The following is a 13,966-nucleotide window of genomic DNA, read 5'->3' on the forward strand; positions in this document are numbered from 1 at the left end:
TGGCATTCATGCTATGTTGCAAGGCTTTTTGGAGAAAGTACATAGCCTTGAATTAGAATATTAGACTAGGAATGCAAGTGTCACCCAGTCCATTCCTGCCAGGACCTACAATATTACTGTTGGCATGGGTGAAGTGCTAGGTATTTCTGTAAGGGTTATTGACAAGAACTTGCCTTGCTGTTCACATATTTTAAGAATTGGCACTCGCTAATAATTCATAATGTGCCTGACATTTTCAATACCCTCAGCAAAGGTTAAAGACTGCATCCAATGCTGCACATGCAGTGTTTTTCTCATGCAATGGAAAATTCCCTTCCTTTCCCAGCACACACCCCAGATTCTGTTCTGGAGGGTATCCCAACTCTCTGGAGCAGATTTTAAGGGTTTTTCAGGGGGTTGCACAGGAGAGGAGGGGGAAATTTAATTGTACAAGTGGAAGTCTGTTAACACAGTGAAACAACAACATGGATGCAACCCCAAGAAAACAATCCAGTCTCTACCTGTAAGCTTACTATACAAAAGGTAGAATGGGATAAAGAGAGTACATTGAGGTATTCTGCATAGGTTACAAAAATGTTTCATGACCTGGCGGAATGGCTGCTGAGGCAGTTCTGGGAGAAGAGTCTGTAGTCCTGAGTTGAGCACAGGTTGGGGAATCTCCAGTTCAACATATGGCCCCAAGTCATGCTGCCTGAATTCTGGTATTTTGAATTTTGGATGCTGAAATTGCCCGATGTGTGGTATAAAATCACTCATGCCCTACTCAGAATCTCCCACCTGCAAATGGAATCTCGCTCCTTATTCTGTGCTTGAGCAGCTGAGGAATAGGCTGGCTGCCCTGTTTAGTGAAGGCCGACCACACTTCCCTCCTCCTCCTCCTCCTTCTTTCTCTCTCTTTGTCTCTCTCCCTCCCTCACACACAGCAGGTCATGTTACATTGGGAACTTATGCATGGCATGCAAGGCTCACAAAAAAATTAACATGGGAACAATCTGAAGTTGTACTCTGTTGGCGAGTTTGGGCTCATCGTGTCTGTGTGTGTCAGCTGTTTGCCTCCATGGGGCTCAAATCCGTCTGCATTAAGCAGCAAATTGGGTGTTTAATCCCTACTTGCTGGCACCATAAGCAGTTGGGATTGGAAGGCCACAACTGAAAGATTTGTGTCTGCAGTCTGCCAGGCTATGGCTAATTTCTAAATCCCTCACAGCCTCCTCTCCACATGTCTTCCCTTTGCCATTCAGCGGCTAAGGCTGAGTGGCTGTTGTGGAGTCTGGAGAGCACCGTTGTGCACAGTACTACCTCTGTATGCAGCTTGCACAGTCAAGCATTTGATGAGCAAGAGAGATTCTGTAGGGAGCACACCAGCTTCCACATCCCAGTGATGGAAGGTAGCTGCCATCCAAACAATTAGTGCTCTTATTTGAATCGGTTTCTGATGTACAGCATGGGGCCATATCCTGATTTTACTCTAGAAGTGGATAGGTTGTGGCTACACTTGGGCAGTATTTAATTTAAACTTGGGCCTGGGGCAAAACTGTGGACTATTGCTACCCAACTTTGTTAAATGTTTTGTAAAGTGAAATTATACTAGGTTATGTGCATATTATCTGAACATCCTAGGGCAACCTTCCCCATCTTGACCCCACGCCCTGGCTGATGTTTTTGGACTTCAACTCCCATCAGTCCCAGCTAGCACAGCCAATGGTTAGGGATGATGGGAGCTGTAGTTCAATACTTGGAGGGCACCAGTTTGGTGAAGACTAGCTGGCTGGGTGTCAAAGGAGCTTTCCTGTCCACCTTTTCTCTGCTCTACACTGAAATTTGCCAAGCCCAGTAAGGCTAACAAATAACCTCCCCACGCTTGTCAGCAAAGGCCACCTGTACTGCAACGTGGGGAAACTAAGATAAAATATTTTATATGTTTGTAATTATTATTACTCCAGGTTATAACTAGAAAATGGAGCATTGAACAGGCTCAGAATCAGAAGAATAAAATGTAATTGTAAAACCGCACTATTTAAAAAACACAAAAATGCCATTAAGAAGACAATAATAATCAGCTGAGTAGTATTAAATGTCCTGTTCCAAGAATGGATAACATAAATTATGTCCCCTTCTTTCTTTTTCCCTTCCCCCATCCCACAACAGCTGTGGGGTACCCAGCATTAAGCTGGAGAATTGCCAAGTCAGATTGCTTTGGAAATATCTCCCTAGTGGCAGCAGCTGAGCTCAAGAAAATGGGCAAGTGGAAATGAACAGAGCAGTAAAACCATAGGCCTGAATTCCCCCATATTAAATGCTTTCCCCCACCCTCAGGGCTGGCCTCTGCGTGAGGCAAGATGAGCCTCAAAACTCTGGTGGTGAACCCAGAAGGGAGGGCAGCAGAATGAGCACATGCCCCCACCATCCAGCCCACCACTGTGGCCACTACTGCTGGGTGGCCACCATTGGTGCCAGTACCATTGGTGCCTACTATCTATGCCACTCCCAGCATGCATCCTGCTGCTATTATCCCCCTGCAAGCATGGGCCAGTCCCGAGAAAGCAGATGTCAATTAAACATCAGGATGAACTTTTTGACAGTGGAATGGACTCCCTCGGAAGGTGGTGGACTCTCCTTCGCTTAAGCAGAGGCCATCTGTCATGGATGCTATGGTTGAGATTCCTGCATTGCAGGAGGTTGGACTAGCTGACCCTTGGGGTCCCTTCTATGACCCCCCCAAAGAGAGACACTGAGAGAACTGGCTACGTATGCTCTCTGCTGTTGATGAGCAGGAGGGTCCCATAAGTTCCTGCCACTGTTATGGGGAAAAACTAAGCAGTTTTTGCTACCACAGCAAAGCAGCCACAGGTCCTTGCTCCACCTCCATCTCTTCACACATAAGGCAGCTTTCTTCCTCAAAGCATGGCACTGTGGGTTGAGAAGGCTACAGAGATGAGATCTGCAAGTCCACCTGTTGTCACTTTGCCGCGTTGGCAAAAGCTCTTTAAGCAGGAAACTATTACACTTTAAGCAGTGCTTGCCATGGCAAATCAGAAGCACAGACAACATTCATACAGTGTGCCTTTCCAGGGCCCACTTGCCCCGCAATGCCTCACTCTGAATAAGGATCATTCCTGAGAGAAAAGCATTGTGCAGTAAGTGATAGCAGCCACACAGGATGGTGGAGGAGGGGACAGGGAGGCAATCAGCTTGGTGAGCACGATTTGCTGCTCCACCTCAGACAGCTAAATGTCTTGAACCAGCCCTGCTTCCCCACACTTAGTTGCAATGTATGGGAGTTTTGAACTAAAGAGAAATTCAAGGATGTATGTTTTCCTCCCTTTTAGTACAGGCACAACACCATACAGTCCTTTCCTTGCAAGGTTCCTACAGTTGTGTAATATGTGTAGTTCAGCTTACCTGAATTGCCGAATCCTTCATGCCTGCTCACCTAGATGCTTCTGCTCTTAAAGAGTTTTCTCTTCTTTATTGCAAAATTTGGGGTTTCAAGGTAAAGAGCCCTTGGAGGGGGGCCTAGGGAAAAGGCCATGTTGATCATTTACCACCATGCTGTACACTGAAACTAGCTTGAATTGATGAAGGAACTATTCTGGAAAGCTAATTTGAAGTGTCCTGTTTACTCATAGTTTTTGCTTGATTTATTCATGCTCTTTCAGTCTGGCAAAATGTTTCCCATGTTATTTTAGTATTTCTAATTAACTAGAGTGAACATGAATGATTAGGGGATGTGTGGTTGGGTTTTGTTTTTTTGCTGAACTCAGCATTGCTTTCAGCCAAGGCCAGCTGGGCCAGAAGCCTGCTCTCTTGGGTCAATGAGTAACATTTTGGATCTCAACCCCCTTATTAGCATTTCCGCCAGAGGAGAGGAAAAGGCAGTAATTCTTTCTGCAGTAACCCAGGCTTCACATGCCAGTATCTTGATATTTGTCAGGACATAAAATTGTTGGCATTCAGAGCAAATGTATTTGTAACAGAAATATGAAGTAATGTGTTGGATGAGCCTCCTTCTGCGTTGGATGGTTGGTCCTTTGCTTTCCATGTGGGTACCAGGTTTGAAAGGAAGTCTAGTCCTTTACAATTCTGACTGAAGCTGTTCTGGCTGAAGATTCAAAAGACAGAACAATTACTTATAGTTCTTTGTAGGCCGAAGAAGTTGTGCCACGATGTGGCAGGGAAAAGACACCTTCACGGAAGATTGAAAACTAAAAAGAAAGCAGAAACCTGGGGGTCAAGTAGCAGCGCGTTTGTGCATAATTTGCCAGCTTTTCAGTTAATACAAATATAGAGACGTCTCAGCCAACTATGGTTGGTGTAAAGCTTACACTGTAAACCATGGTTTCCCATTAGATCTGAATCGAAAATGTGGACCTCATAGCCTCTTCACAATGTGACCCTGGCTTCTCACACAAAGGCCTGCCTGTCCAGTTAGGTGCTGCTGTCAAACTGTACAAAGTTAGGAGCTTTATATCTATCTACCCATCAGGCTGCCACTCACAAAGGTTAGATAATATACGGGAGGCGATTATTATGTACAAACCTTTTGGATTTTGTTTAAGGTATAAATATTGCCTATACGCAACATGGTTACATTTTGGGTTTTAAAGGGAAGTTCAATAAACTTGGTTATTTTGCCATCTCAGATTCAGTAGTGTGGAGCACCACTTATTTCACTGCAAGAAGTCCTCTCCTTAGGCACTATTTGCCAGCCCTTTGCATCTACTACATATTTTGGAAAGTGATTTGTCCATCTATCTGTCCCTCTGTTCTTCATAGGTTCAGCTGCCTCATGAGATACCATTGCCATACTTGGCACGAGGGTTCCTGGGCTGCGGGTGGAGAGCGGGACAGTTGTTGTTGGAGTTTGGATTCTGATTGCCATTTTGAATCAAGGTGGAGAACCCAAATGTTACTTGGGAATGACTTTGCCCAATTTTTTTTGTGTAGGTTCAGCTACCTCTCAAGGTATCACCACCAAACTCAGCACGAAGGGTGGCAGACTTTGTCACTGTTTGGATGCCGGGTGCCATCTTGATTCAAACCAAAACGTGACTTTGGCGTGACTTTTTTGGCATAGTTTTGGCTGCCTCCAGATATCGCTGCCAAACTTGGCATGAGGTTTCCTGAAGTGGGGACAGCAGTCTTCATTGACATTTAGATGCCGGACACCATTTTGATTCAGACCAAACCCTAGAAGGGTGTGTGTGTGTGGTGCCATTGGTCTCCACCATGCAAGCAAGTCTCACTTGCTGAGATTTGGTTAATAAGACATTTTGCAATTGGAAAAGGTTTTCTGTAAACTTGGGTTGCTCCTTGTCAGTCAGCTTTTCTCTTCAGTCAAGGACACTATGCATATATATACTGAAGCTCCTGTTTCCTACAGGGAAAGAGAAAAGCTGAGAATGTTCATTACACTTTACAATCCTTGCTTAAACTGCCTGCTTTCTGAACAAAAAGAAAGTCTTGTCTCTTTTAAAATAGTAATTAAGTACTGAATATAACATGTGCAAAAAGGAGCAGGGAATCAGGGTGGGGGGACAGAACCCAATTCACTTTTTACCTGCAGCATCTCATGGTGTTCAGCGTCAAATGGCTGAGAAATCTACCAGCCTAGATAGCTTGACCCTTTGCAATAGACATCTATCTCCACAGCTACTGCAGCTTTCAGGAACTGAATGAAAGGCTTGAGATGTACGGTACAGTATCTTCCACGTTCCTCTTGAAACGGACTTTTAACATTGCTTTCCCCGTTTCTACCACAAGAGGGACCTGGAATATAAAACAGCATTAATTAAAATCAAGCCTATTTCATTTCACTGCAGGAAAGAAAACAAAGCCTCCACCTGGAACACCCGAGAGGCCATGGGTTGGTTAGCCTTTTGTCCTTTCCAACTTGACATCAGCCAGTCATGGAGAACAGAAAATGCGGAAGTGTTCAGAGTGGATCCGAGGGTGGGGGGGGGTATTAAATTCAAGGCAAAAGAGTTCACTTGGGCACTTGGCCACTCTTAAAAGGATTGATTTGTAAAATTAGTATAGTTGTGACCAAGTTTGGAATTGATTGCTGTTATTTTACTACCAAATGAACAAGATATTCTTTTAAAAAAGGATATGAACCAGGGTGTCACCTGTGAATGTTTTCCATGTTTCCAACATAGGAAGAATCCTCTTTCTCTTTTATTACATGGAACTAGGAGCTCAAGTTTATTTAATTCCTTATGTAAATCTTTGGGCAAGGTTCTAGACATTCTAGATGCCCAAATATAAAGTGATTTGTTAGGTCAACATCTACAGAGGTAGTAAGCGCCCTTTATTCTTTCCTGCCACATGGGACCTGTTTATGAGCAGCTCCCGTACAGCTGGGAAAACATTTAAATAGTGCAATCACAAGGGCGAAAGACAATTGCAAATGACCAACAACTGGGAGGTCGGATAATTTAAATGTTCTCCCAGCTTCATGTTGTGGATAAACAATTTCCATATGGCGGGAAGAATGTCTAATAGAATGCAGTAACTTGTGCTTTTAACTTTGATCGAAATACGTATGATACCTGTTTCAAACTAACAGACAATAGATGTTTCTTGGATAGAAAGAGTGACCTGAATAAAGTAATTTTGGACGCGCTGTTCTCAAACCTCATAATTTAGCACTTGCATGTTTCCTTCAGTGATGCAATGAGCAAGCGGGGAGGTGGAATGTGTGTGTGAGAGAAAGACTTCAGACCAGGAAACTAGCCAGGTGCAATAGGGCTGAATCCTCGCTATGCCACAGCCCTGATGAGATCAAATCATGGATTTCACTCATCTTTTCAAGTTTGACCTTTATAACCAGAGGCTAACCAGGACTTTAGATGTTTGGATGGTTGCAATTAGCAAACTCTCATTAAATGTTTTGTGCGGGTGGACCAGAGAAGTTAACTTTTCAGAGTGTGAACGTATATTTCTATGGTCATGAGGGAAATGCCTACAAATGTGAGGGGTAGAATCTACGAAAGGCACAGGATTTGCTCTGTTCAATTCGTAAGTGTGAAATTAAATCAGTACAGTATCTGTAAATATTCCTAATTTTCATAATTTATTTTAGTAACCCAAATTAAAGAATGTGAAGTATTTGTCCCAAAATGGCACCACTAGCATGACTGCTTATCCCTTTGTAAAATTGTTCGTGTACAATGAGGGCATAAGTAACTGTAATACTAATTAAACTATTAATATAAAATGTAGCAGCCACATTATCCATATGGAGAAAGTGCTTGTTTGCCTAAGGGTCTGCCTTACTTCATATTCTATTCAGTGATCTTATGTCAGCTTCCTCTTTTTCCTAAACCCAAATCTACACTCAATTTTTTGCCCTAGTTGTCCTAGTAAGCTCCCATGTTCACAGTTGGGAGTAAGCCCCATTGAATTAAATGCGAGTTGTTTCTGAAGAAACATGCATAGGATTGCACTGTTTGGTTCTGGGTGTTGCTACACTGTGATACTGCGTAAGAATTCTGTAAGCACAGACAATGCATGTATTTTTGTAAACCAAGAAAATCTTTAATAAAAAATATTTTTATAAATTAAAAGCATAAAAAACAGATACACACACACACACATTTTAAAAATCTGAACTGGCTCTCATAGAAGACAGTACTGTGAAAGCAGGATAATTAGAAGGAACTAAATTTTGTATCAGGACCTCAAGTGCTTTATTTCTGCTAAGTTCTCATTATTTAACCAGTGTTCCTAACTGTGACAGATGTCCTATATTTGTGTTGGAGCTGTTTCCGCTCCTTTTGCAAAATCCCACCTGCTCCTTCCTCACCTGCTCAGTTTTCAACACTTGAGCTTGAGAAGGCATGCCAAATGTGAGACAGCTTTTGTAAGGTCTGGTCAATATCACTTGCTCTGATGTAACAAAACTAAACCCTGGAACTTGTTAAATTTCCATACACATTGAGTTAACTTTCTGAGCAGGACAAGGATTCTTTATGGGTTTTAATGAGGAAGAACAATCATAGAATAATTTTAATATTGACTTTTGACTGTTTTAGCTTGCAAGTCCACTAGCTGAAGGAGTGCAGGATTTGGTGGAAGTTTCATTATGCTGGCTGAAGTCAAGATACAGAGGGATATAGGAAGTTGTCTTCCACCAAGTCAGATACCATTGGGCCATGTAACCTAGTATTGTCTTCACTGTGTGGCAGCAACTTTCTCAGCCCTACCTGCAGAAGTTGGGTATTGAAACTGGGAAACTATACAAAACAGATGCTTTACTTCTGAGCTATAGACTTTCCCTACATGCTGCTGGGGTGACAAATTCACCAGTGGAACACCTGTGATACACAAGTGGTTGTGTTCTAGTTGCAAAGGCATGTCCAATGATCCAGTTAAAAGACAGAACCTGATCTGATGCCGTGTTGCATGGAGCCAACACGGAAAAACTGGAGACACTAATGAACTATAAAGGATAAAGCAAACCAGTTGCTCTAGGGGTGTTAAACCTCTCCTCAGCAGCTGCTACTTGGGTCACAGTGCTTCCTTTCTTTTTAAAAGAGCTCATCTGCAAAAAGCAGAGAATGCAACTTTTATACATGCAGAAGTCTAGCTGAAACTGTATATGGAGAAGGAAGTCAGCTACTGTGGTACAGGATAAAAACATGGCCAGCTGATCTAGGATTGCAACTCAAAATTAAGGGTTGCATTCCACTATGTTTTACTCTGAGTAGATCTGTTTCAATTATTGGCAATGCTTAACTTAGGTGCACTAATTTCAATGGGTTTATTTGGAGTAAAAGTTAGTTGCCTACAGTTCTAAACTTGAAACATTGACTTGTTAAAGTTTTTGCCAATGTTTGTGCTCACAGCTGCCTCAGCAAAGGCAGATCTAGTAACCCAACAACTGTGATACGGTGCTTTGTGGCATGATCTCTTATGTATACCATCATTGATCCAATATTAGAACTTGTGAGATATCAGGCACTGCAGTGTTGCTTCTCCTTTTTGCCTGCTGATGCATAGAAGTTACTCTCACATACATTTACAATGCAATGCGGTGTCTCTCTTGATAATTTGTGAATACAGGGGCTTCTCTGTATCTCATAAATATTTCCATTGAATTCACACTGAATGTCAAAGTAAATAGCATTTAAATTCTATATTGCCCTCTGAGGTTAATTTTAGTTATCAAAATTAGGCAGATAACCGTTTACTTTTGGAAACATTGGCACCCATGTTACAGAGCTACAAAATCCAGGTTTTCACCTGTTCCACAAAGTAGAACTCTCCTTCTCTATATTCAAGTGATGTTGGTCTCTCTGCCTGCCTGTTTATTGTCTGAGGCTATGGATAACATCTGTATGTGTGTGTATGTGCTTTGATGAAAAGAAAACTACTGAGATTGCACAGCATGTGGCAGGAGTTCCTTTCAGCCACTAACTGAACCAGTCACTCCCAACACAGATTTTGAAGTGAGGAGGAGTGATGCAAGGACTTGCCTAGGATTCTATGGAGTGAGTGGTATAGGATGTTAGAATGTCTTTGTACACATTACTTTGCTTACAGAAGGATACTTTAACTTAGGCATGTTGTGCCTGGAAGATCAATTGTGCTATGCAACCAGATTCTAAACAGAATTAGGAATGTCTAAACCAGTTTGTTGTGGTAGTCTCAGGCCTGTCTATCTTTGCATAAGAGCCAGCTGCAAGCACTAATGCATGCATACTCAAAATAGTGCTCAGATGATAGCATGGCTACACACTGTTCTATATAGTAAGATAAAAACAATGCACTTTCCCTTGTGTTCATCTTTGTGCAAATGAAGGTTGTTGTGTTTTTCCCCAAAGGCACAACTAGTTTCTTACAGAATCCAGGGGTGCCAGGGGCCTTTCTTGCGCAATGCCAGGTGTCTGCGATGGGAGCTTGATGGATCCAGAGGTAGCATCATAGAAGATCTATGGAACTGGGTTTAGTCTGTGGGGTACCATACAGCAGATGTTACAGCTGATCATTTTATATTAGCTTATACTGAATGGCCCAGTTGCTGCCTTGTAAGATAGGAGGAGTACAGATTTCTATCCTCTCAGGTGCCAGTCTCTAGGTTTTTCTGAATTAAGTGTTGGCTCGGCTGTACATTCATATTTTTTTCTAGGGCTTTGTGAGAAGCTGCGAGGCGCATTCCACGGGGCACTCAAGGCATGCCAGTGGCAGTGGGTGACGTTGCAGACTGCAGGTCAAGAGGAGCAATGAATGCTTTTGAGGGTTTGCCTTTCTAAAAGGAGAGATCCTTGCCTAGCAGCCGCCCTCTGCCATCTGCCCTTGAAGCCCTGCCTAATCCTAGGTAGGCGGGGAGGGACAAGCCGCCTTGCTTATTACTCAGCGGCCAGATAAAGACCTTCTACTCGTCCTGAGAGGCGCTTCTCCGTCTGATCACTTCTATTTCCAGCAGGACTCAGCCCCTTGGGAAGGAGAACGGAGAGCAGATTCCGAAGCTGAGCCTCCTGGAGCAAAGGAATCCCACCCACCCCCAGACCCCATGCGAAAGGTTGCTAAGTGGGCAAGCCCCGTCGACGAAGCCCCCACCCCGGGCAAACAAAAGCATTATTCGCCCTTCACGAAACGTATCTCTGCGCTTCTTTCCAGAGGAAAAGAGCACTTAGAACGCTACTCAAAGTCAACCTCCTACTCTGAAGAGATTTGCTTTTATTAAAAGGACGTGAAACGGTGGCCGGGGAGGGGGGAGACGTTCGGGGAATGTCTAAAGGGAGTCCCCATCTCTCACCTACGCAGGTTGAAGTCATGAGAAAGAGCAGTTGTTGGGGGGGGGAGTGTCAAATGTTCCGAATGAGATTCCTTCCACAGGGAGGGGCCACGTGACACCTACCCCCCTCTCCGGTCTCTGGGGCGGCCGCCCACGCCGTGGTCCCCGTCCGCCCCCTCTCTCCGTCACCCCCCTTCTCCGCCGCAGTCTCCTCCCTCCACCGCCCCCCCCCCCGTCGCGCTCGCAGGCAGGCAGGCAGGCACGGGCTGGGGCTCAGTGGGTCGGACGCAGCCATGGCGGAGGGAGGCGAGGGAGAGGAACTGCTCCGGCCGCCGCTGCCCGCCGCGGGCTCGCCGGGCCCCAAGCGCCTGTGCTCCCGGGGGGTGGGCGCGGCGGTGGCGGCGGCTCCCCGCGCGGGGGTCTGCCCGGGGGGTCCCGGCGGCGCGGCCGGGGCGGGCGACGGCGCGGCCAACGCCGTGGCGGTGGGGCCGCGGGGGTGCTGCCCCTCCTCGGGTGGGCCCGGCCCGGGGCCTGTCTGCGGGCCGGCCGGGCCGCTGCTGCCGCTCCAGCAGCCCGAGTCTCTGCTGGACGCGGCGGCCAAGCGAGTGGCGGGCAGCTGGGCCTTCGAGCGAGTGGAGGGCCGCTTCCAGCGCATCCCCGAGCCCGTGCAGCGCCGCATAGTCTACTGGAGCTTCCCCCGCAGCGAGCGCCAGATCTGCATGTACTCCAGCTTCCAGCCCGGGCGCCCCGGAGGAGGCGGCGCCGCCGGACCCGGCAACGGCGCGTCGGCGGGCGCCACGGGAGCCGCGGGCAGCGGGACGGGCGTCGGCGGCGCCGAGGACAGTCCAGCGGCCCCGGCAGCCGCCACCGGCGCAGCCCTTCCCCCCGGCGCGCCCCCCCTACCGGCCTCGGGCGTCCCGGCCAGCGCCGCCGTCACCGAGGGGCTCCCCTTCCGCAGAGGCATCCGCCTGCTGGAGACGGGCGCCGTGGACAACGTGCTGCAAGTGGGTGAGTGAGGCACTTCGGCGGCGGCGGCGGCGAGAGACCGCCCCTTCTGCCCTCCGCCGGCGCGTCCGGCCGCTGCTCCGCTCGAGGATCCTTGGTTCCCCCTCTTCCTTGGCCGCCTCGCATTTCTCTCGCTCTCCTTCCCAGGCTTCGCCTCCGCTTCCTTCCCCGCTGCCTCTTTGCCTTCTCACGGGCTGCCCTTTCATTCCCCTCCCTCCTGTCAAATGCCATTCCTCTTTCCCCTCCCCCCCATACTGTATCCTTTTCCTCGATCTCCTTCCCTCTCTCTCTCTCTCCACCCCCAACCTGCCTTTCCCCCTATTCTCTCGCTTGGTCCCTTATCTCTGCTGCTGCTTCTGTGCTTTAAGACCCTGAAGATTTCCCTCCTCCAACAATCGCAGCCTTTTGTCTGGTCTGTTTGCTGCTTGACAGTATCCCCACCACCACCACCACCACCCCGGAGGGCGGAGGTTGGAAGGGAGAATGAGAGGGTGTCCCCTCTGCTTTGTGGCGGGCTTGAGAAGGAGCCGGCTTTGATCTCTCTTCCTTTTCCTAAAGTAGGGATGTTGCTGTGAAGGAGATGTTGGGGGGAAGTGTTCCAAAGGACGTAGGCAGCTGCCAGCATCATAGAGACCTGAACTTGCTTTGGGAAAGGATTCGAACTTTTTTGTCAAAACGCCTCCCCCTAACGTTGCCTGTTTCCAAAACCCTTCTCTCCCACCCGTGGGTTAGAGAAGGACCAAACCCCACGCCCAAACATCAGAAGATGATGTCTGTAGGGAAAGCTGGGTTAGGACACCTTGCAACGCATTATTGCTCCTTGCCTTTAGAAAACTCTTATTTGCTTTTAAAATGAAATAATAAATAGCCTTCTATGCAAATACTTGAGAATCTCATTGAACATAACAAATAGGGTTATTTTAGGAGGAGTGGGGGAACCAAAGTAATGTATAATGTATAACTTTTGCTAGTGCCTGAATGTTTGGAATTTTGTCATCATGGCATTCCATTTCTTGTGTGAGTATATGCGTGATATAGATTCCATTGGAAACTGAAAATGGAAATGAAGTCCTTGACTTTATTGACATTCAACACAAGGGTTATTATTATGAGCCTTGTCAGGGGATTCGTAAGTCTGAGTGAGTGACAAAGGTTGTTTTCCTCCCATCCTATTTCCCTCCTGAAATCTGCTTTTGTGAAACGCTAGAAATAATCTGTTTCACATTGTTAGTGGAGGTGAATGAAACGAGTGTTCCCATTAAACTGATATTCTGTTATAATTTTGTTTTGCACATTTGAAATGTAAATTCATTTTATGCCGATGCCCATTGCCATGTATAAACGTCTTGTTAGGTCCCCCCAGATGTTTTAAGAAATGTTTTACTCTTATAGACAGTATGTGTGGCTATTCCACCCTCCTCTTGTAGAAAAATAGGAGTTAGTCAAATTTATTTGCAAAAAAAATAGTCATCACAAAAATACAGGCATAATCAAGCTGAAAGATGCAGTGCTCAGCACAATTTAAGTGGTTGTACAGATTTTTATATATCTACACATTCCCTTAAAAAAGCCTCCTCTGGAATGCTTACACCTTTTAACAATACATAATTAAATTATATATATTTTTTCACACAAAGGGCTCAGTTATCCACTATGACTAAAATAATAGGTGGTTGTAGGAGTAAAGAGCTGAAATGGCAACATGAAACAATGTTGTGAGAAGAGAAGTAAGTCTATGAAGAATCTCTGAATATGATTTGACTGTGGAGTTTGCAATCCTTGGATTACAGAACATTTACATCTGATATGTACTTCAACAAGAACACAAATGGTTTATTAAACTTCATATCAAAATAGGTATGAAATCAACTGTAGATTTTATAATGGATGACTCATTGACATGTGAATGTGAGGACTAGAGGTTTTTGGACTGATTTGGTACGGCAAATTAAGAAACACTGTTGTTTTTTAAAGAATTTATGATAATAATGTGAGCAACCGAGTGCAAAATTCTGAATAAATAATTCTTAGTATTTATTGAATTAGAAATATAGAAGCCTTTGTAACTTATTTTGTACTGTATTATCAGTATTTACTGCAGCAGCTGGAGTGTTTCCTTCAAAGATGACTTTTCTTAAAATACTTGGGGCGGGTAGGAAAGTCGAGGATTTTGTGAACGACACAGGGAAATGGTGAAGGAAAGTACACACAAAGCTGCAG

General features: G+C 45.5%; 1 protein-coding gene and 1 long non-coding RNA gene across 2 annotated transcripts in view; one reads left to right on the forward strand and one right to left on the reverse strand.

Annotated features, from left to right (window-relative positions):
• Positions 1–4,774: 4,774 nt before the first annotated feature.
• Positions 4,775–11,743, reverse strand: LOC308587795. The gene is made up of 3 exons (XR_014008526.1): positions 11,645–11,743; positions 5,561–5,769; positions 4,775–5,377 (listed from the first exon to the last, which is right to left on the reverse strand). It is a non-coding gene; the product is annotated as an uncharacterized lncRNA (long non-coding RNA).
• The window catches only part of ZSWIM5 (zinc finger SWIM-type containing 5), a 118,459-nt gene continuing 115,465 nt past the window's right edge, over positions 10,973–13,966 (forward strand). Inside the window, exon 1 of the mRNA XM_081195557.1 lies at positions 10,973–11,749. Coding sequence (XP_081051683.1) covers positions 11,035–11,749 — 715 coding nt within the window. The 5' untranslated portion in view covers positions 10,973–11,034. The remainder of the gene's footprint in view (positions 11,750–13,966) is intronic.

The sequence above is a fragment of the Podarcis bocagei genome (genome assembly GCF_964188305.1).
Source record: "Podarcis bocagei genome assembly, chromosome: 5".
Taxonomy (NCBI): Eukaryota; Metazoa; Chordata; class Lepidosauria; order Squamata; family Lacertidae; genus Podarcis; species Podarcis bocagei.